Genomic DNA, 14,391 nt, shown 5'->3' on the forward strand with positions numbered 1-14,391 from the left:
AGAATTTTCAGTAACCACCAGAGGCTCGCCCCGATGACAGCGACCTGTGCCCTGCCTTGGTCTGGTGCCCCCACTTACCTGCTGCACCATCCTGCCGCGGCCGATGCCCATCATGTTCTGCACGTGCCCCCTAGTGGTCAGTGCACGTCATAGCAACTGGTTGTCCGGTTGTTCCGCTATTCGGTCTGTTTGCAAATTAGGGTTTCATAGATAGTTGTAGTAATGTAATAGTAATTTATGTTGGTGAAATTACTACAGTGTTTTTTCCAACATATGGCCTATTTGCTAAAATTTATTAAAAATAACAGTGAGTTAACAAAAAATACTTAATTTAACTTTAAACAAATCTTAATTAAAAAGATTTTAAAATGAAGAGGGTTATAATTTTCACATATGACATACGGACTGGGAATTTTGTCCATTAAATCCAGTCTGTTAAATTGAAGGCCACAAAATCGAGGTTTTACTATACCACACATTCTTGATTATTCTGCCTTTTTAGTGATTTTTGAAACAGGAAGGGAGTCTTCCAATTTTCTTTTAGATTGCTTGTCTTTGTTTTTTTCTTTGGTGTGGGGGCTGCATTTCCATGTGAATTTTAGGATCAGCTTGCCAATTTGTGCAAAGAAGGTAACTGAAGCTTTTGTAAGGATTGCATTGAATCTATTGATCAATATGAGAATATTGACATTTTAATAATGTTAAATCATCTAATATATGAACATGAAATTTCATTCCATTTTGTTATGGTTTCCTTTATATTTTCAGTTGTGTTCTGAAGTTTTCAGAATCCTCGCACTTTTGTTAAATTTATTCCTGGATTTCTTGTTAAGGCTATTGTAAATAGGAGTTGTTGTTTTTTGTAATTTCATTTTGATTGTTTATTGCTGGTGTATAGAGCTATAATAGATTTTTCTATACTAGTATTTTTCATTTTTCCTTCCATTTTCCTGACTTATTTCTTAGTCTTAATAGTTTGTTAGTGGATTCCTTCAGATTTTCTATATACAAGATTAAGTCATCTCCAGAGGTAGTTTTACCTTTTTCCCCCTTCAGTCTTGGATTCCTTTTGTCTTATCTAATTGAAATGGCTAGAATCTTAAGTACAGTGTTGAATTGAAGTGGTGAGATTGGACTTCCTTGTCCTGTTCCTGATCATATAGAAAATGTATTCAGTCTTTCTCCACAAAATGATAGCTGTGAAAGTTTCCAGAAATGCCTAATTTTATTTTTTATTTTTATTTTTTATATTTCTTTATTGATTTCAGAGAGGAAGGGAGAGGGAGAGGGAGAGAGAGATATAAACATCAACGCTGAGAGAGAATCATCAATCAGCTGCCTCCTGCATGCACCCCACCGAGGATCAAGCTCGCAACCCGGCATGTGCCCTTGACCGGAATCGAACCCGGGACCCCTCAGTCCACAGGCCGATGCTCCATCTACTGAGCCACACCGGCTAGGGCCTAATTTTATTTTTTGATGAAAGTTGTTTCCCAGAGAGTCTAATTTTTGCTGTAAAAAATTCTGGGTGTTTTGGTTGACCTGAAACATGAGCCTGTGTTATTACCCATTACTGTCCTAAGGGCTAGAAAAAAAAGAAATCATCTATTTGTTATGAAAAATATATGCATAATGTTGATAGTATTTTCTTTATTTAGCTAGTATTACTAAAAGCACTCATTTTCTGGATTTAATTATTTGAAGTTAAGCAGTTGGTATAGTGGAGTAAGAATAAATCTGTACAACCTTTTTAATTTTAATTTATACTCTATGTTTTGATTTATAGTAATTTCCAGTGGTGTTTATCTTTAAAATTTTCTGTATTTTTTTAGTTTTCTTTATTATAAAGTTATTTTGCTTCTTTTAATCTGCCCTCTCTTTATATTTAAAACACATATGAAATTACTGAAAACAGTACAGAAGCATACAGAGCAAGATGTAAAAGAAGCCCTTTATGTCTTTTCATTCCCATTACCTTCCAAACATATAACCATGTAAGTAGATTGAAGTACATCCTTTTCCTGCATATATAATTACAGACATATGTACATATAAATGTTAAGAGTGTTTGCCATAAACATTGTTATTTACGTGCTTTTTTAAAGTAGTAGGATTTGAAGGTCTTTCCATAAGGCTAGATAATATTCCATAATTAAATTTATCAAGTTTTATTTAACTATCAGTTGTTGGGTACTAAGCTGATTTTCCTATATTACAAGCTATCCTTTAAAGGATATTGTGTAATAACTTTTTGACACAAATGGAAATATTTTCTAAGAGGTATTCTTGTAAGTAAAATTGCAGATCAAAAGCATTTGATAGATATTACCAAATTGACTTTTTAAAAGCCTTAACAATTTTATATTCCCTTAACAATTTATATTTATAAATTGATAATTTATGTATGACCATTTCTCTGCATTCTCATGAATACTTGATATTTTCAAAAGTTCTATTTTGGCCATTCTGATGGATGGAAATTTATTACCATTATTTTATTTTGCCTTTTCTAGTTACCAAAGAGAAGGGAGCATTTTAATTTCTTTACTGCTGATTTGTGTTTCTTATGTGACTATATTATTTTTTATAATCACAAAGACCCTCTATTATTGAAAATAAGGAAATGTTTACATTAGAAAAGTTAGTTTTGATTATTAAATTTGTATTAGAAAATGAGTGTAAGATGGTTGGTTGTTAATGAAAATAATAAAATCATCTCAGTGTTTATATGAAGATACCAATTAACTAAATGTAATTGTTTTCTATTTTTTTTGTTTAAGTAGAATTTTATCAATGGACCTATGACCATTGGTTAACTAGCTGGTTATCAACGACGCAAAGCATTCTGCTAGTATTTGCAGGCATTCAGAGAATATAACCTGTTTACTTGTTTTTATTCATCAATTCAATAGAAATCTTTTGATCCCTTGTTGCATGACAGAAAAAGTTTTAGGCACTGGCGATGTAATGATAAACAAGACTGGTGGAGGAGGAGGGTATAGATGTGTTCACATATCTTTCTGGTGAGGGGAGATCTCACTGTGGAGTTGATAAATGGAGCCCTGAATGATGAGAAAGAATCAGCCATGTGATGATCTCAGCATCCCAAGAGAAAACAGTATGTGTGGAGATATCAAGTCAGGAAGAAGTGTGACCTTTTGAAGAATCAGAAGAGTCTAGTATGGCTGGAGCCTAAGGATGAGAGGCAGTTTGGGTCTTGTGGATGACAAAGATGTTAACTTTTATTCTAAATGCATTGTGAAGCCATTGGAAAGTTTTAAGACCATCCAGCTTATGTTTTTAAAAGCCAAAAGACATAAAATACAAGGCGGTATGTAACAAGTGTTATGTGATTTCAGCAAATGTGGAGGTTATAGAGGAGATGGTACTTTAGCTTGATCCATGAAGATAATTAAGAATCAAATAAGTGAAGGGGAAGGATGTAGTATGGTATAGTAGCAATAAATAGTGCCTGATTTTGAATTGGAAAACTTGGTCTTGAGTTTGACTGTACTTCTTCGTAGCTCCTGGACTCTAAATAAACTTCTTAACCATCTTTATTTTAGTCCCCCCATCTGCTTTCTTTTATACCTTGGTTGCTATGAAGAGCAAGTCAAATTAAAAATGCCTAGAAAAGTGTTTTGTAAACTGTGAGGTTCAATGCAGTATGTTTGTTTATTCAGTAAAAGACTGCTATTTATGTGGTATTATGCTAAGAGGTATGGAGTGATAAAAAAAAAAAAAATAGACCTCAAAGAGGTCTATTCTGCTCCTCAAAGAGGATGTAGTCTAGTAGACAATCTATATATATAAAAGCCAAGCGACCAGAACGACTGGTCGCTGTGACCTGCACTGTGGCCAGCCAATGGGGCGGGGCCAGCCGGCCAACCTCCCGAGGCCCCTTTCCCCAGCTGGCCTGGCCCCGATCGGCCCCAATCAGGGTGGGCCATCTGGACCCCACCTGTGCATGAATTCGTGCACTGGGCCTCTACTGTGGTACATAAAATACAACGTTGAGTCATAAAAATCATATAAAGTGCTATGGGGATTCAAGCAAGCAAGGAGAGCTTGCTGCTTTCTTGGTGTTGGTGGTAAGGGTTTCTGAAGGAAGGACTCTTGAATTAGGCCTTAAAAGATGGATAGGACTTTAATAGAAGATGGAAGGAAGAGAAATTTCTCAGTAGATGAATCTGGGGGAGTAAAGGCATGGAAAGAAGCATTAGGCAGATTCAGAAATTGATAAGAAAGGCAGGGTTCCAGGCTAAGGAAGGTGAATTAATTTGGTAAAAATACTATCAGCAATATACTTAATTCTGCAAATATTTATTAAGCATCTGCTATTGCCATGTTTGTGCTAGGTAGGGCTATGAAGACACAGTGATCTCAGTTTAGTTAGGGAAGACAGATGATCTAATTATTATTCTAATGAGATATGACCAAAAGCTGGTAGAATCAAAGGAAAAGGAACATTTTCAGCTGCCTGACTTGATAAGGGACAACTTTATATAGAGGTCTTTTAGACCTGATGCTTTGATAATGAAGTATCTCTTTGCTTAGCAGATAAAAGAGGTGAAGAGAGGAGTGTCGGAGAAATATTTCTCTTTATGTGTTTTGGGATGGCTTGGTAAGGCCTTTGTATGCAGTGCAAGGCTGTGAAGAGTTTTGTAGAAGAATAACTGAAAGATGCAGGTGGCAGTATGGAGAGTAAATTGGAAAAGGTAGAGACTAGAGGTAGGGAACCTGTCAGAAAGGATATTTTAGAAATGATGTTTTATGGTTTTGGTCTCTATACTAATTGGGCCAAGGGAGAGATGATGTAAGCCCTAATGTGAAATAGTAACTGTTGGGATAAAGAGCCTGGAAAACTGGAGAGATGCTTATATATAGAACTAGAGGCCAGGTGCACGAAATTCGTGCACGGAGGGGGGTTGTCCCTCAGCCCAGCCTGTACCCTCTCCATTATGGGACACCTCAAGGGATGTCCGACTGCCCGTTTAGGCCCGGTGGGATCGGGCCTAAACGGGCAGTCGGACATCCCACTCACACAATCCAGGACTGCTGGCTCCCAACTGCTTGCCTGCCTGCCTTCTTGATTGCCCCTAACCGCTTCTGCCTGCCAGCCTGATCACCCCCTAACCACTCCGCTGCCAGCCTTTTTTGCCCCCAACTTCCCTCTTCTGCCGGCCTGGTCACCCCTAACTGCCCTCTCCTGCAGGGTTGATCACCTCCAACTGCCCTCCCTTGCAGGCCTGATCCTTCTCAACTGCCCTCCCTTGCAGGCTGGGTGCCTCCCAACTGCCCTCTCCTGCTGGCCATCTTGTGTCTACATGGGGGCAGGATCTTTGACCACATGGGGGCAGCTATATTGTGTGTTGCAGTGATGATCAATCTGCATATTACTCTTTTATTAGATAGGATAGAGGCCTGGTACAGGGGTGGGGGCCAGCTGGTTTGCCCTGAAGGGTGTCCCTGATCAGGGTGGGGTTCCCTTGGGGCATGGGGCGGCTTGAGTGAGGGGCCTGTGGTGGTTTGCAGGCTGGCTACGCCCCCTGGCAACCCAAGTGGAGGCCCTGGTATCTGGAATTTATTTTCCTTCTACAATTGAAACTTTGTAGCCTGGAGCAGAGCCAAGCCTGGGGCTCCCTCCGAGGCTGGCAGCCATTTCTGTTGGAGTTATAATTGAAACTTTGTAGCTTAAGCGGGTGGGCCTGGCCAGGGTGTGTGGAAAGCTTTGCTTCCCCTGTTGCCGGGAGCAACCCTGGCCTGCTCTCTCAAGCTCCATTCTGCCGCCATTTGTTTGAATTTGTTTACCTTCTATAATTGAAACTTTGTAGCTTGAGTGGAGGCTTAGGCCTGGCAAGGGCAGGTGGAAAGCTTAGCTTCCTCTGTTACCTAGGAAACCTTGCTCTCTGTGGCTGTAGCCATCTTGGTTAGGTTAATTTGCATACTCGCTCTGATTGGATGGTGGGCGTGGCTTGTGGGTGTGTCGGAGGTATGGTCAATTTGCATATTTGTCTATTATTAGGTAGGATTAGCAGGTCTTGGATATCAGTGGATATGGAAGAAGGGAGGAAAGGAATATAGAATGACTTATGGATTTCTGCTATTTCAGTGAATACCATTGCCTGAGAATAGGATATATTTAAGGAGAAAAGAGGGTGGGTTTGGAGAGGAAACAATAGTGTGTTGTTGTTGTTTTGAGATTATTCTCATTTTATTATTTCTTTTATAGATGAGGAATGTGATGTACGGAGATCTTATGTTATTGAGAGTACATTTATTTTTTAATACATTTTATTAATTTTTATAGAGAGGAAGGGAGAGGGATAGAGAGTTAGAAACATGGATGAGAAACATCCATCAGCTGCCTTCTGCACGCCTCCTACTGGGGATTGAGCCTGCAACCCAGGTACATGCCCTTGACCAGAATCAAACCCAGGACCCTTCAGTCCGCAGGCCGATGCTCTATCCACTGAGCCAAACGGGTGAGGGCGGAAACAATAGTTTTAACTGTATTGTGTTGAAGGTGCATATAGGATAGTTGGAAGGGGGAGGATGACTTGGTGGGGTAATCAATACTTAGGTGATAATTAAAGCTATCCATAAGCATAAAATAAATTATTGTGGGAGAATGAGTATAGTGAAGAAGATAATCTTAAAGAGCACTGAGAATCATGGAAGTAAGAAAAGAATCAGGAAAAAAGTAGTGGAAGTAGTTAGGAAGTGTTTTTTAAGGGTGTGATCAACATTGTCATCATAGATATTGATATTTTTCTTCTCTCCTTTCTCCCACCCCCCCCCAAAAAAAATAAAGGAAAGGTAGATCATTGGTCACCTCAATAATTACAGTGAGGGTATGAGCCAGAATTTGGCTGTAATTGGAAGAAGAGGTAAAAATACAATATCAAGGTACCATCATTTGCATGTTTTTTTCTGGCCTGTTTTTAAAAAGCTTAGAGACTTGAGTTTATTTATTCCTTGAGACGAAAAAGCAAATGGACTATTGCAATAGAGGTGCTCAGTATAGTCCATCTGAAACTTTAATGAGGGTCTTATTAAATGCAGGTTCTGTGTCAAAGGGTCTGGGTTGAGGCCAGAGTTACTAACATTTCTGACAAGCTTTCAGATGATGCCAGTGTTGTTGTCCGTAGACCACACTGTGAGGATCTAGAGCCGTGGTTCTCAACCTTTCTAATGCCACGACCCTTTAACACAGTTCCTCATGTTGTGGTGACCCCCAACCATAACATTATTTTCGTTGCTACTTCATAACTAATTTTGCTACTGTTATGAATCATAATGTAAATATCTGTGTTTTCCGATGGTCTTAGGCGACCCTGCTAGCGGTTCTCTGTAGAGCCTAAGACCATCGGAAAACACAGATATTTACATTATGATTTATTAACAGTAGCAAAATTACAGTTATGAAGTAGCAACAAAAATAATTTTATGGTTGGGGGTCACCACAACATGAGGAACTGTATTAAAGGGTCTCGGTATTAGAAAGGTTGAGAACCACTGATCTAGGAATATGAGAACGATAGCATTTTAGAGGACTTAGCCTTGGATAGGAAGAGAAACACCTCTACTCAGGTGGAATGTAACTTGGATGGAGATTACATTTGCAGGCAAGAGACATGCTTTTTGTTTGTTTGCTGTTTTTTTAAAAATGTTTATTGGTTTTTAGAGAGAGAGAAAGGGAGAGGGAAAGAGACATAGAAACATCAGTGATGAGAGAGAGTCATTGATAGGCTGCCTCCTGCACACCCCACACTGGGGATCGAGCCCACACTCCAGGCATGTGCCCTTGACCAGAATCGAACCCAGGACCCTTCAGTCCACAGGCTGATGCTCTTTCCAGTGAGCCAAACTGGCTAGAGCAAGAGACATGCTTTTGATAATCTTTTTATTTTTTTCTGAGAAATAGAAGTACGGTGATATTAAGAAAAGACGTTGGGCCTTAACTGGTTTGGCTCTGTGGATAGAGCAGGGGTCCTCAAACTTTTTAAACAGGGGGCCAGTTCACTGTCCCTCAGACCGTTGGAGGGCCGGACTATAGTTTTAAAAAAAACTGTGAACAAATTCCTATGCACACTGCACATATCTTATTTTGAAGTAAAAAAAACAAAACGGCAAAAACACCCGCATGTGGCCTGCCGGCGATAGTTTGAGGACGCCTGGGACTGAAAGGTCCCAGGTTTGATACCGGTCAAGGGTATATACGTTGGTTGCAGGCACATCCCCAGTAGGGGGTGTGCAGGAGGCAGCTGATCAATGTTTCTCTCTCATTGAAGTTTCTAACTCTCTATCCTTCTCCCTTCCTCTCTGTAAAAAATCAATAAAATATCTAAAAAAAAAAAAAAAAAGAAAAGAAAAGACTTTGGGAATGGTGGGTGAACTTGAGGAAAGTTGTGAAGGTTTGGAATAGTTACTAAAAAGAGAAGGAAGGTGAGTGAATTGGGGACATGCAATAATCACTGAACAGTGAGGATTACTTTATTTATCATGTCTATAGAAATAATTGGAGCAGGGAAAGATTAGATATGTGAAAAGATCAGTTATTTTTAATAAGTTAAGGAAGGAAGCCTACAGGAGCGTTAATGAGGTCTGAAATAGAACAGTACCCTGGAGAATTGAAGATGAGGGTGTGTAGTCTGAATAATGCCCCACCCCTCCCCAAAGATATTCCTGTGAACCTGTGAATATGTTACCCTACATGGCAAAAGGGACTTACTTTTTAAGATGTGATTAAAATAGGGAACTTGTAATGGAGAGATGATCCTGGATGGGTACTGGGTACTATGTAATCACAGGGTCTTTATTTTTAATTGAATTTATTGGGGTGACCGGTTCGCAAAACCATACAGGTTTCAAGTGTATACAACTCAATAAAACATTATCTGTGCACTGCATTGTGTCCCATCACCCCAGGCAAAGTTTCTTTTGGTCTCCATTCCCCCCCTCCCCCCCCCACTTTGTCCACTTCCACCTAGCCTCCACCCTCTTTCCCTCTGGCTACCACACTGTTGTCTATGTGTTATGTATATATGTTGTTTTTTTAAAATATATTTTTTGTTGATTTCAGAGAGGGAGGGAGAGAGAGAAGGAGAGGGAGAGAGAGAGAGGAACATTAATGATGAGAGAGAACAGTTGATCAGCTGCCCTCCTGCACGATGGGGACAAGTCTGCAACCCTGGTATGTGCCCTGACTGGGAATCGAACCGTGACCTCCATTGAGCCACACTGGCTGGGCTGTATATGTGTTTTGGCTAATCCCTTCATCGTCTTTCAGTCAGTCCCCACGTGCCCCTCCCCTCTGTCAGCTGTCAGTCTGTTCCATGTATCCATGCCTCTGTTTCCATTTTGTTCGTCAGTTTGTTTTGTTCATTAGATTGCACATATAAGTGAGATCATATGGTATTTGTCTTTCTCAGACTGGCTTATTTCATTTAGCATAATGCTCTCCATACTGTCACAAAGCATAAGAGTTTATTCTTTTTGATGGTCGAATAGTATTCCATTGTGTAAATGTACCACAGCTTTTTCATCCACTCATCTTCTGATGGGCACTTGGGCTGTTTCCAGATCTTGGCTGTTGTAAATAATGCTGCAACAAACATAGGAGTGCATATATTCTTTCACATTAGTGTTTTGGGATTTTTAGGATATATTCCCAGAAGTGGGATCACCGGGTCAAAAGGCACTTCCATTTAAATTTTTTTTTTTTTTTTTTAGGAAATGCCATCTTGTTTTCCACAGTGGCTGTACCAGTTTGCATTCCCACTAACAGTGCATGATGGTTTCCTTTTGTCCACATTCTAGCCAGCACATGTTTGTTGATTTATTGATGATAGCCATCCTGGCAGGTGTGAGATAATACCTTATTGTAGTTTTAATTTGCATCTCTTTGATGATTAGTGATATTTAATATTTTTTCATATGTCTTTTGGCCATCAGTATATCTTCTTTGGAGAAGTATCTATTCAGGTCCTTTGTTCATTTATTTATATATATTAATTGATTTCAGGGAGAGGAAGGGAGAGAGAGATAGAAACATCAATGATGAGAGAAAATCATTGATTGGCTGCCTCCTGCACACTGCACATCGGGGATCGAGCCCGCAACCTGGGCATGTGCCCTGACTGGAAATCGAACTGTGACCCCCAGGTTCATAGGTCAATACTCAACCACTGAGCCAAACAGGCTGGGCCTCCAATAATTTCTGAGAAGTGAATTGCACAGTCATTAAGTAGTTCCCAAGATTTAGGAACTTTTACTTATTGCCTAATGACAGGTTTTGTCTTTTTCACTCTTGTAGACAGACCTACTTCTGAATTTAATGGGTGAAGATGCTTTTGAGATGTAGAGATTGTCTCCCTGGTAAAAGATCAGTCACCCTGCTACTCCTATCCCTGGTATCCTTGTTGCCTGCTTCTGTTTTCTTAGACAGTAGTGATGCCTTGTCACACTTTTTCCTCCTAATTCTTTTTTTTAAATGTTTTTATTGATTTCAGAGAGGATGGGGGAGCGAGAGAGAGATAGAACCATCAATGATGAGAGAGAATCATTGATCAGTTGCCTTCTTCCTGGCCCCCCCATTGGGGATCGAGCCCATAGCCCTGGGAATTGAACCATGACCTCCTGGTTCATGGGTCAGTGCTCAACCACTGAGCCACACCTGATGGACTTCCTCCTAATTCTTAACAGTATTTCTTCTCTCAGAATCTGTTTTCATCCAACCTCACCTTTGAGCATTTGTAGGCTAGATCAAGATTAAGACATTCGCTCTAGTTTCAGTAAAACTGTAGCCACCAGATCACCAGACAATATTCTACTTAAAAGCACTTTTTGTTTTTTAAAAATCCTCCCACAAAAACTATATTATGATTTTGAAATTAAATAAATCTTTCATTTCACAGGCTGGAGTTAGCAGTTTTTATAAATTTTATCTGCACTTTTCTGAATTACTGACTAAATCTTAATTATTTTCCGCCAGACGGTCTGCCAAATCCCGAAGCAGAAGCCCATATTCATCTAGGCATTCAAGATCTCGTAGTAGGCACAGATTGTCTAGATCCAGAAGTCGTCATTCTAGCATTTCTCCTAGCACACTAACTCTGAAGAGTAGCCTGGCAGCTGAATTGAACAAGAATAAAAAAGCACGAGCTGCAGAGGCAGCAAGAGCTGCAGAGGCAGCGAAAGCTGCAGAGGCAGCCAAGGCTGCTGAGGCCGCTGCCAAAGCTGCCAAAGCCTCAAACACTTCTACACCTACCAAGGGGAACACAGAAACTGGTGCCAGCGCATCACAAACAAACCATGTGAAGGATGTGAAGAAACTTAAGATTGAGCCTGCACCTTCTCCCTCAAGTGGTGGAACTTTAAAAAATGACAAGGCAAAAACAAAGCCACTTATTCAGGTAACAAAGGTGGACAATAATTTGATTGTAGATAAAACCGCCAAGAAAGCAGTTGGGAAGGAGAGTAAATCTGCTGCTACAAAGGAGGAACCAGTATCTCTTAAAGAGAAAACCAAACCACTTACACCAAGCACAGGAGCCAAGGAGAAGGAACAACATGTGGCTCTAGTGACCTCTACATTACCACCATTACCTTTGCCTCCCATGCTGCCTGAAGATAAAGATGCTGATAGGTAAGTGCAGAAAATTTGGTCAATAACTGCTTATTATTATTTTTTTTTTTGTTAATTCTCACTCGAGGATATTTTTCTATTGATTTTTAGAGAGAGTGGAAGAGAGGAGGGAGAGACTGAGAGAGAGAAAGGTTGATGTGAGAGACACATCGATTGGTTGTCTTCTGCATGCACCCTGACCAGGACCCTTCAGTCCATGGGCCGATGCTCTATTCACTAAGCTAAACTGGCTAGGGCAGTTATTGAACTGTTTAAAGAAAAAAATATGTAAGTTTGAAGTGAGAAATTATTTGACTTATTCCCCCCCAAAAAAATTTACAAAAAATATGTGGATTAATTTTCTTTCTAATATATGTCTTAAAATGAAGCACATTGTAGAATGACAAAATTATAGCTTATGCTAAGAATTCCCTGGAAAAATTTGACATTATCTTGGAATACAATGTATATATCAGTTTGAGTTGGAGAATTAGAACTGCCGGTATATACTTTGATTTAATATTCCTTGATGATAGTATCAGAGACAGGACATTTTATGAGAGAGTCTGCCCTGGGTGATATAAAGCATGTATCTTGGTTTTTTAAGTTTCTTTAGTGGCCTTTTAAATTTACCAGTTTGGGTGAATTTATGAATTTATCCCTTTAGTCTTTCTTGACTTTAACTTTTTTGCAATTAGGAATTAATTATATATTACAGAAAACCCATAATGTGGTTATGCTTTCCTTTAATATATTTACAGATTTCTATTATGAATATTGGGGATGTGGCTTGCTTTTTATTTTGAAACATTTTATTTTTAAGAGGATGAAGGTAAGAGTATGTGTAAATTTCTTAAATGTATGCTAGGATAGATGCATTATGCTATTGTGTTATATTTGCCTATTATACTACTTAATTTTTTCAATTTTTATTCTTATGAAGAAATTAGAGCTGTTTTCCTTCTTACTTTCTATTGAGAAGCAACTATATGGACAATTTTCCTAGCTGAAAGAATTCTGCCAAAACAAGCAGATAAAAACACCATGTGGGCAGTTCTTTCAAGTGCTCACTTTGGTTAGCACTATGAAAATTTTATAACTTAAAAAAAAATTTCCTGTCTCATGCCTTCTGAGGCTCTTTTTTCCTACAATAAAAAATGTTACCAAGATATCCCATTGAACTTAATTTGGTGTTATTCCATTATACTACTATAAGTGTGGTAATTCCAGGTTTGACTGTTATCTAGGAGCATTGTAGGTTCATAATAGTGATTTCGAATTTTCATGAGTGCTGGAATGGGTTTTTCAGCACAATGAGTGCAGATTTGAGTCCCTTATCATTAGTACCTGAGAATCCAGTGATTCTGGGCCAGTGAGACTTGTTCTCTACTTTATTCTTCATTCGTGCTTTAGGGGTAAACTTGTACTGGTGATATTTTCAAGAACTCAGGCCATACCCATGTGAATGCTCAAGGAGGATATTCTCTGTGCATCTGTTTTTAATGAGATGGTGACACATTTCATACTTGGTCATTAAAAAATTTCTTTTGATCTACCTTTTCTGTTTTTCTCTTTGTTGTGTCTCTGCTTTTATTTCTTTGAATGTGTTTGTATGTTTCATGGATATATAAGTTTCTTTTTTTTTAAACCCTCACTTGAGGATATGTTTTCATTGATTTTAGAGGGAGAGTGACAGAGAAAGAAACATCAATGTGAGAGAGAATCATCGATCAATTGCCTCCTTATATGCACCCTGACCAGGGATTGCACTCTCAACCTGGGACAATGCTCCAGCCAGCTGAGCCTCAGCGGCCAGGGCATAGATGTTTCTTAAGACTCCCTAAGTACTACTACTAACGTGTGTGGTCAAAAGGTTGATGCAAGAACAATTACAGTCACTCTTCCTTTTGATGCTCCAAGTGTCAGAAATTTGGCCTGTGGGGACTTTTTAAAGCTGACTCCTTTGTCCTTTTTAACTTGAGCCCGTTTTTTTTGTTGTTGTTGTTGTTTTGTTTTAATCCTCACCTGAGGATATTTTTCTGTTAATTTTTAGAGGGAGTGGAAGAGAGAGGGGAAGACAGAGAGAAACTCATCCATCTGAGAGAACTACAGCGATTGGTTGCCTCCTGCACGCCCTCGATCAGGGCCCTTGGGGGTGGGGGAGAGAAGCCTGCAACCGGGTTACATGCCCTTGACCAGAATTGAACCAGGGACCCTTTGGTCCGCAGGCTGATGCTCTATCCGCTGAACCAAACCGACTAGGGCAGCCATTGGTTTTTGAGTGAGTCTTCCTTGTTTCCTAGTGAGTCTTTTAGGTTAGGTTCAGTATTCCTACTTATAGGAATGGATGCATCATGCTCTTATTAACTGTTTTGCTATTGACTAATGGATACTTAGATTCATATTTGTTTGCTGTTAAACTCACCTTATATTAATATTCCATGTACATGTGAGCTATTTTTAGGATAGTTGGAAGATCAAATTATGCACATTTAAGAATTTTTTAAATAAATCTTTATTGTTCAGATTATTACAATTGTTCCTCTTTTTTTCCCCCATAGCTCCCCTCCACCTGGTTCCCACCCCACCCTCTGCCCTTTACCCCCCCTCACTGTCCTCATCCATAGGTATACGATTTTTGTCCAGTCTCTTCCCGCATCCCCATACCCCTTTCCCCTGAGAATTGTCAGTCCACTCCCTTTCTATGCTCCTGATTCTATTATATTCACCAGTTTATTCTGTTCATCAGATTTTATTCACTT

General features: G+C 39.4%; 1 protein-coding gene across 2 annotated transcripts in view; it reads left to right on the forward strand.

The window, feature by feature from the left end:
* The window catches only part of CDK13 (cyclin dependent kinase 13), a 117,171-nt gene that overhangs the window by 20,367 nt on the left and 82,413 nt on the right, over positions 1 to 14,391 (forward strand). For both annotated transcript variants that reach the window (XM_008150312.3, XM_008150316.3), the window contains exon 2: positions 10,997 to 11,650. In XM_008150312.3, the coding sequence (XP_008148534.1) occupies positions 10,997 to 11,650 (654 nt within the window). The remainder of the gene's footprint in view (positions 1 to 10,996; positions 11,651 to 14,391) is intronic.

This window comes from Eptesicus fuscus, chromosome 14 (genome assembly GCF_027574615.1).
Source record: "Eptesicus fuscus isolate TK198812 chromosome 14, DD_ASM_mEF_20220401, whole genome shotgun sequence".
Classification (NCBI taxonomy): Eukaryota; Metazoa; Chordata; class Mammalia; order Chiroptera; family Vespertilionidae; genus Eptesicus; species Eptesicus fuscus.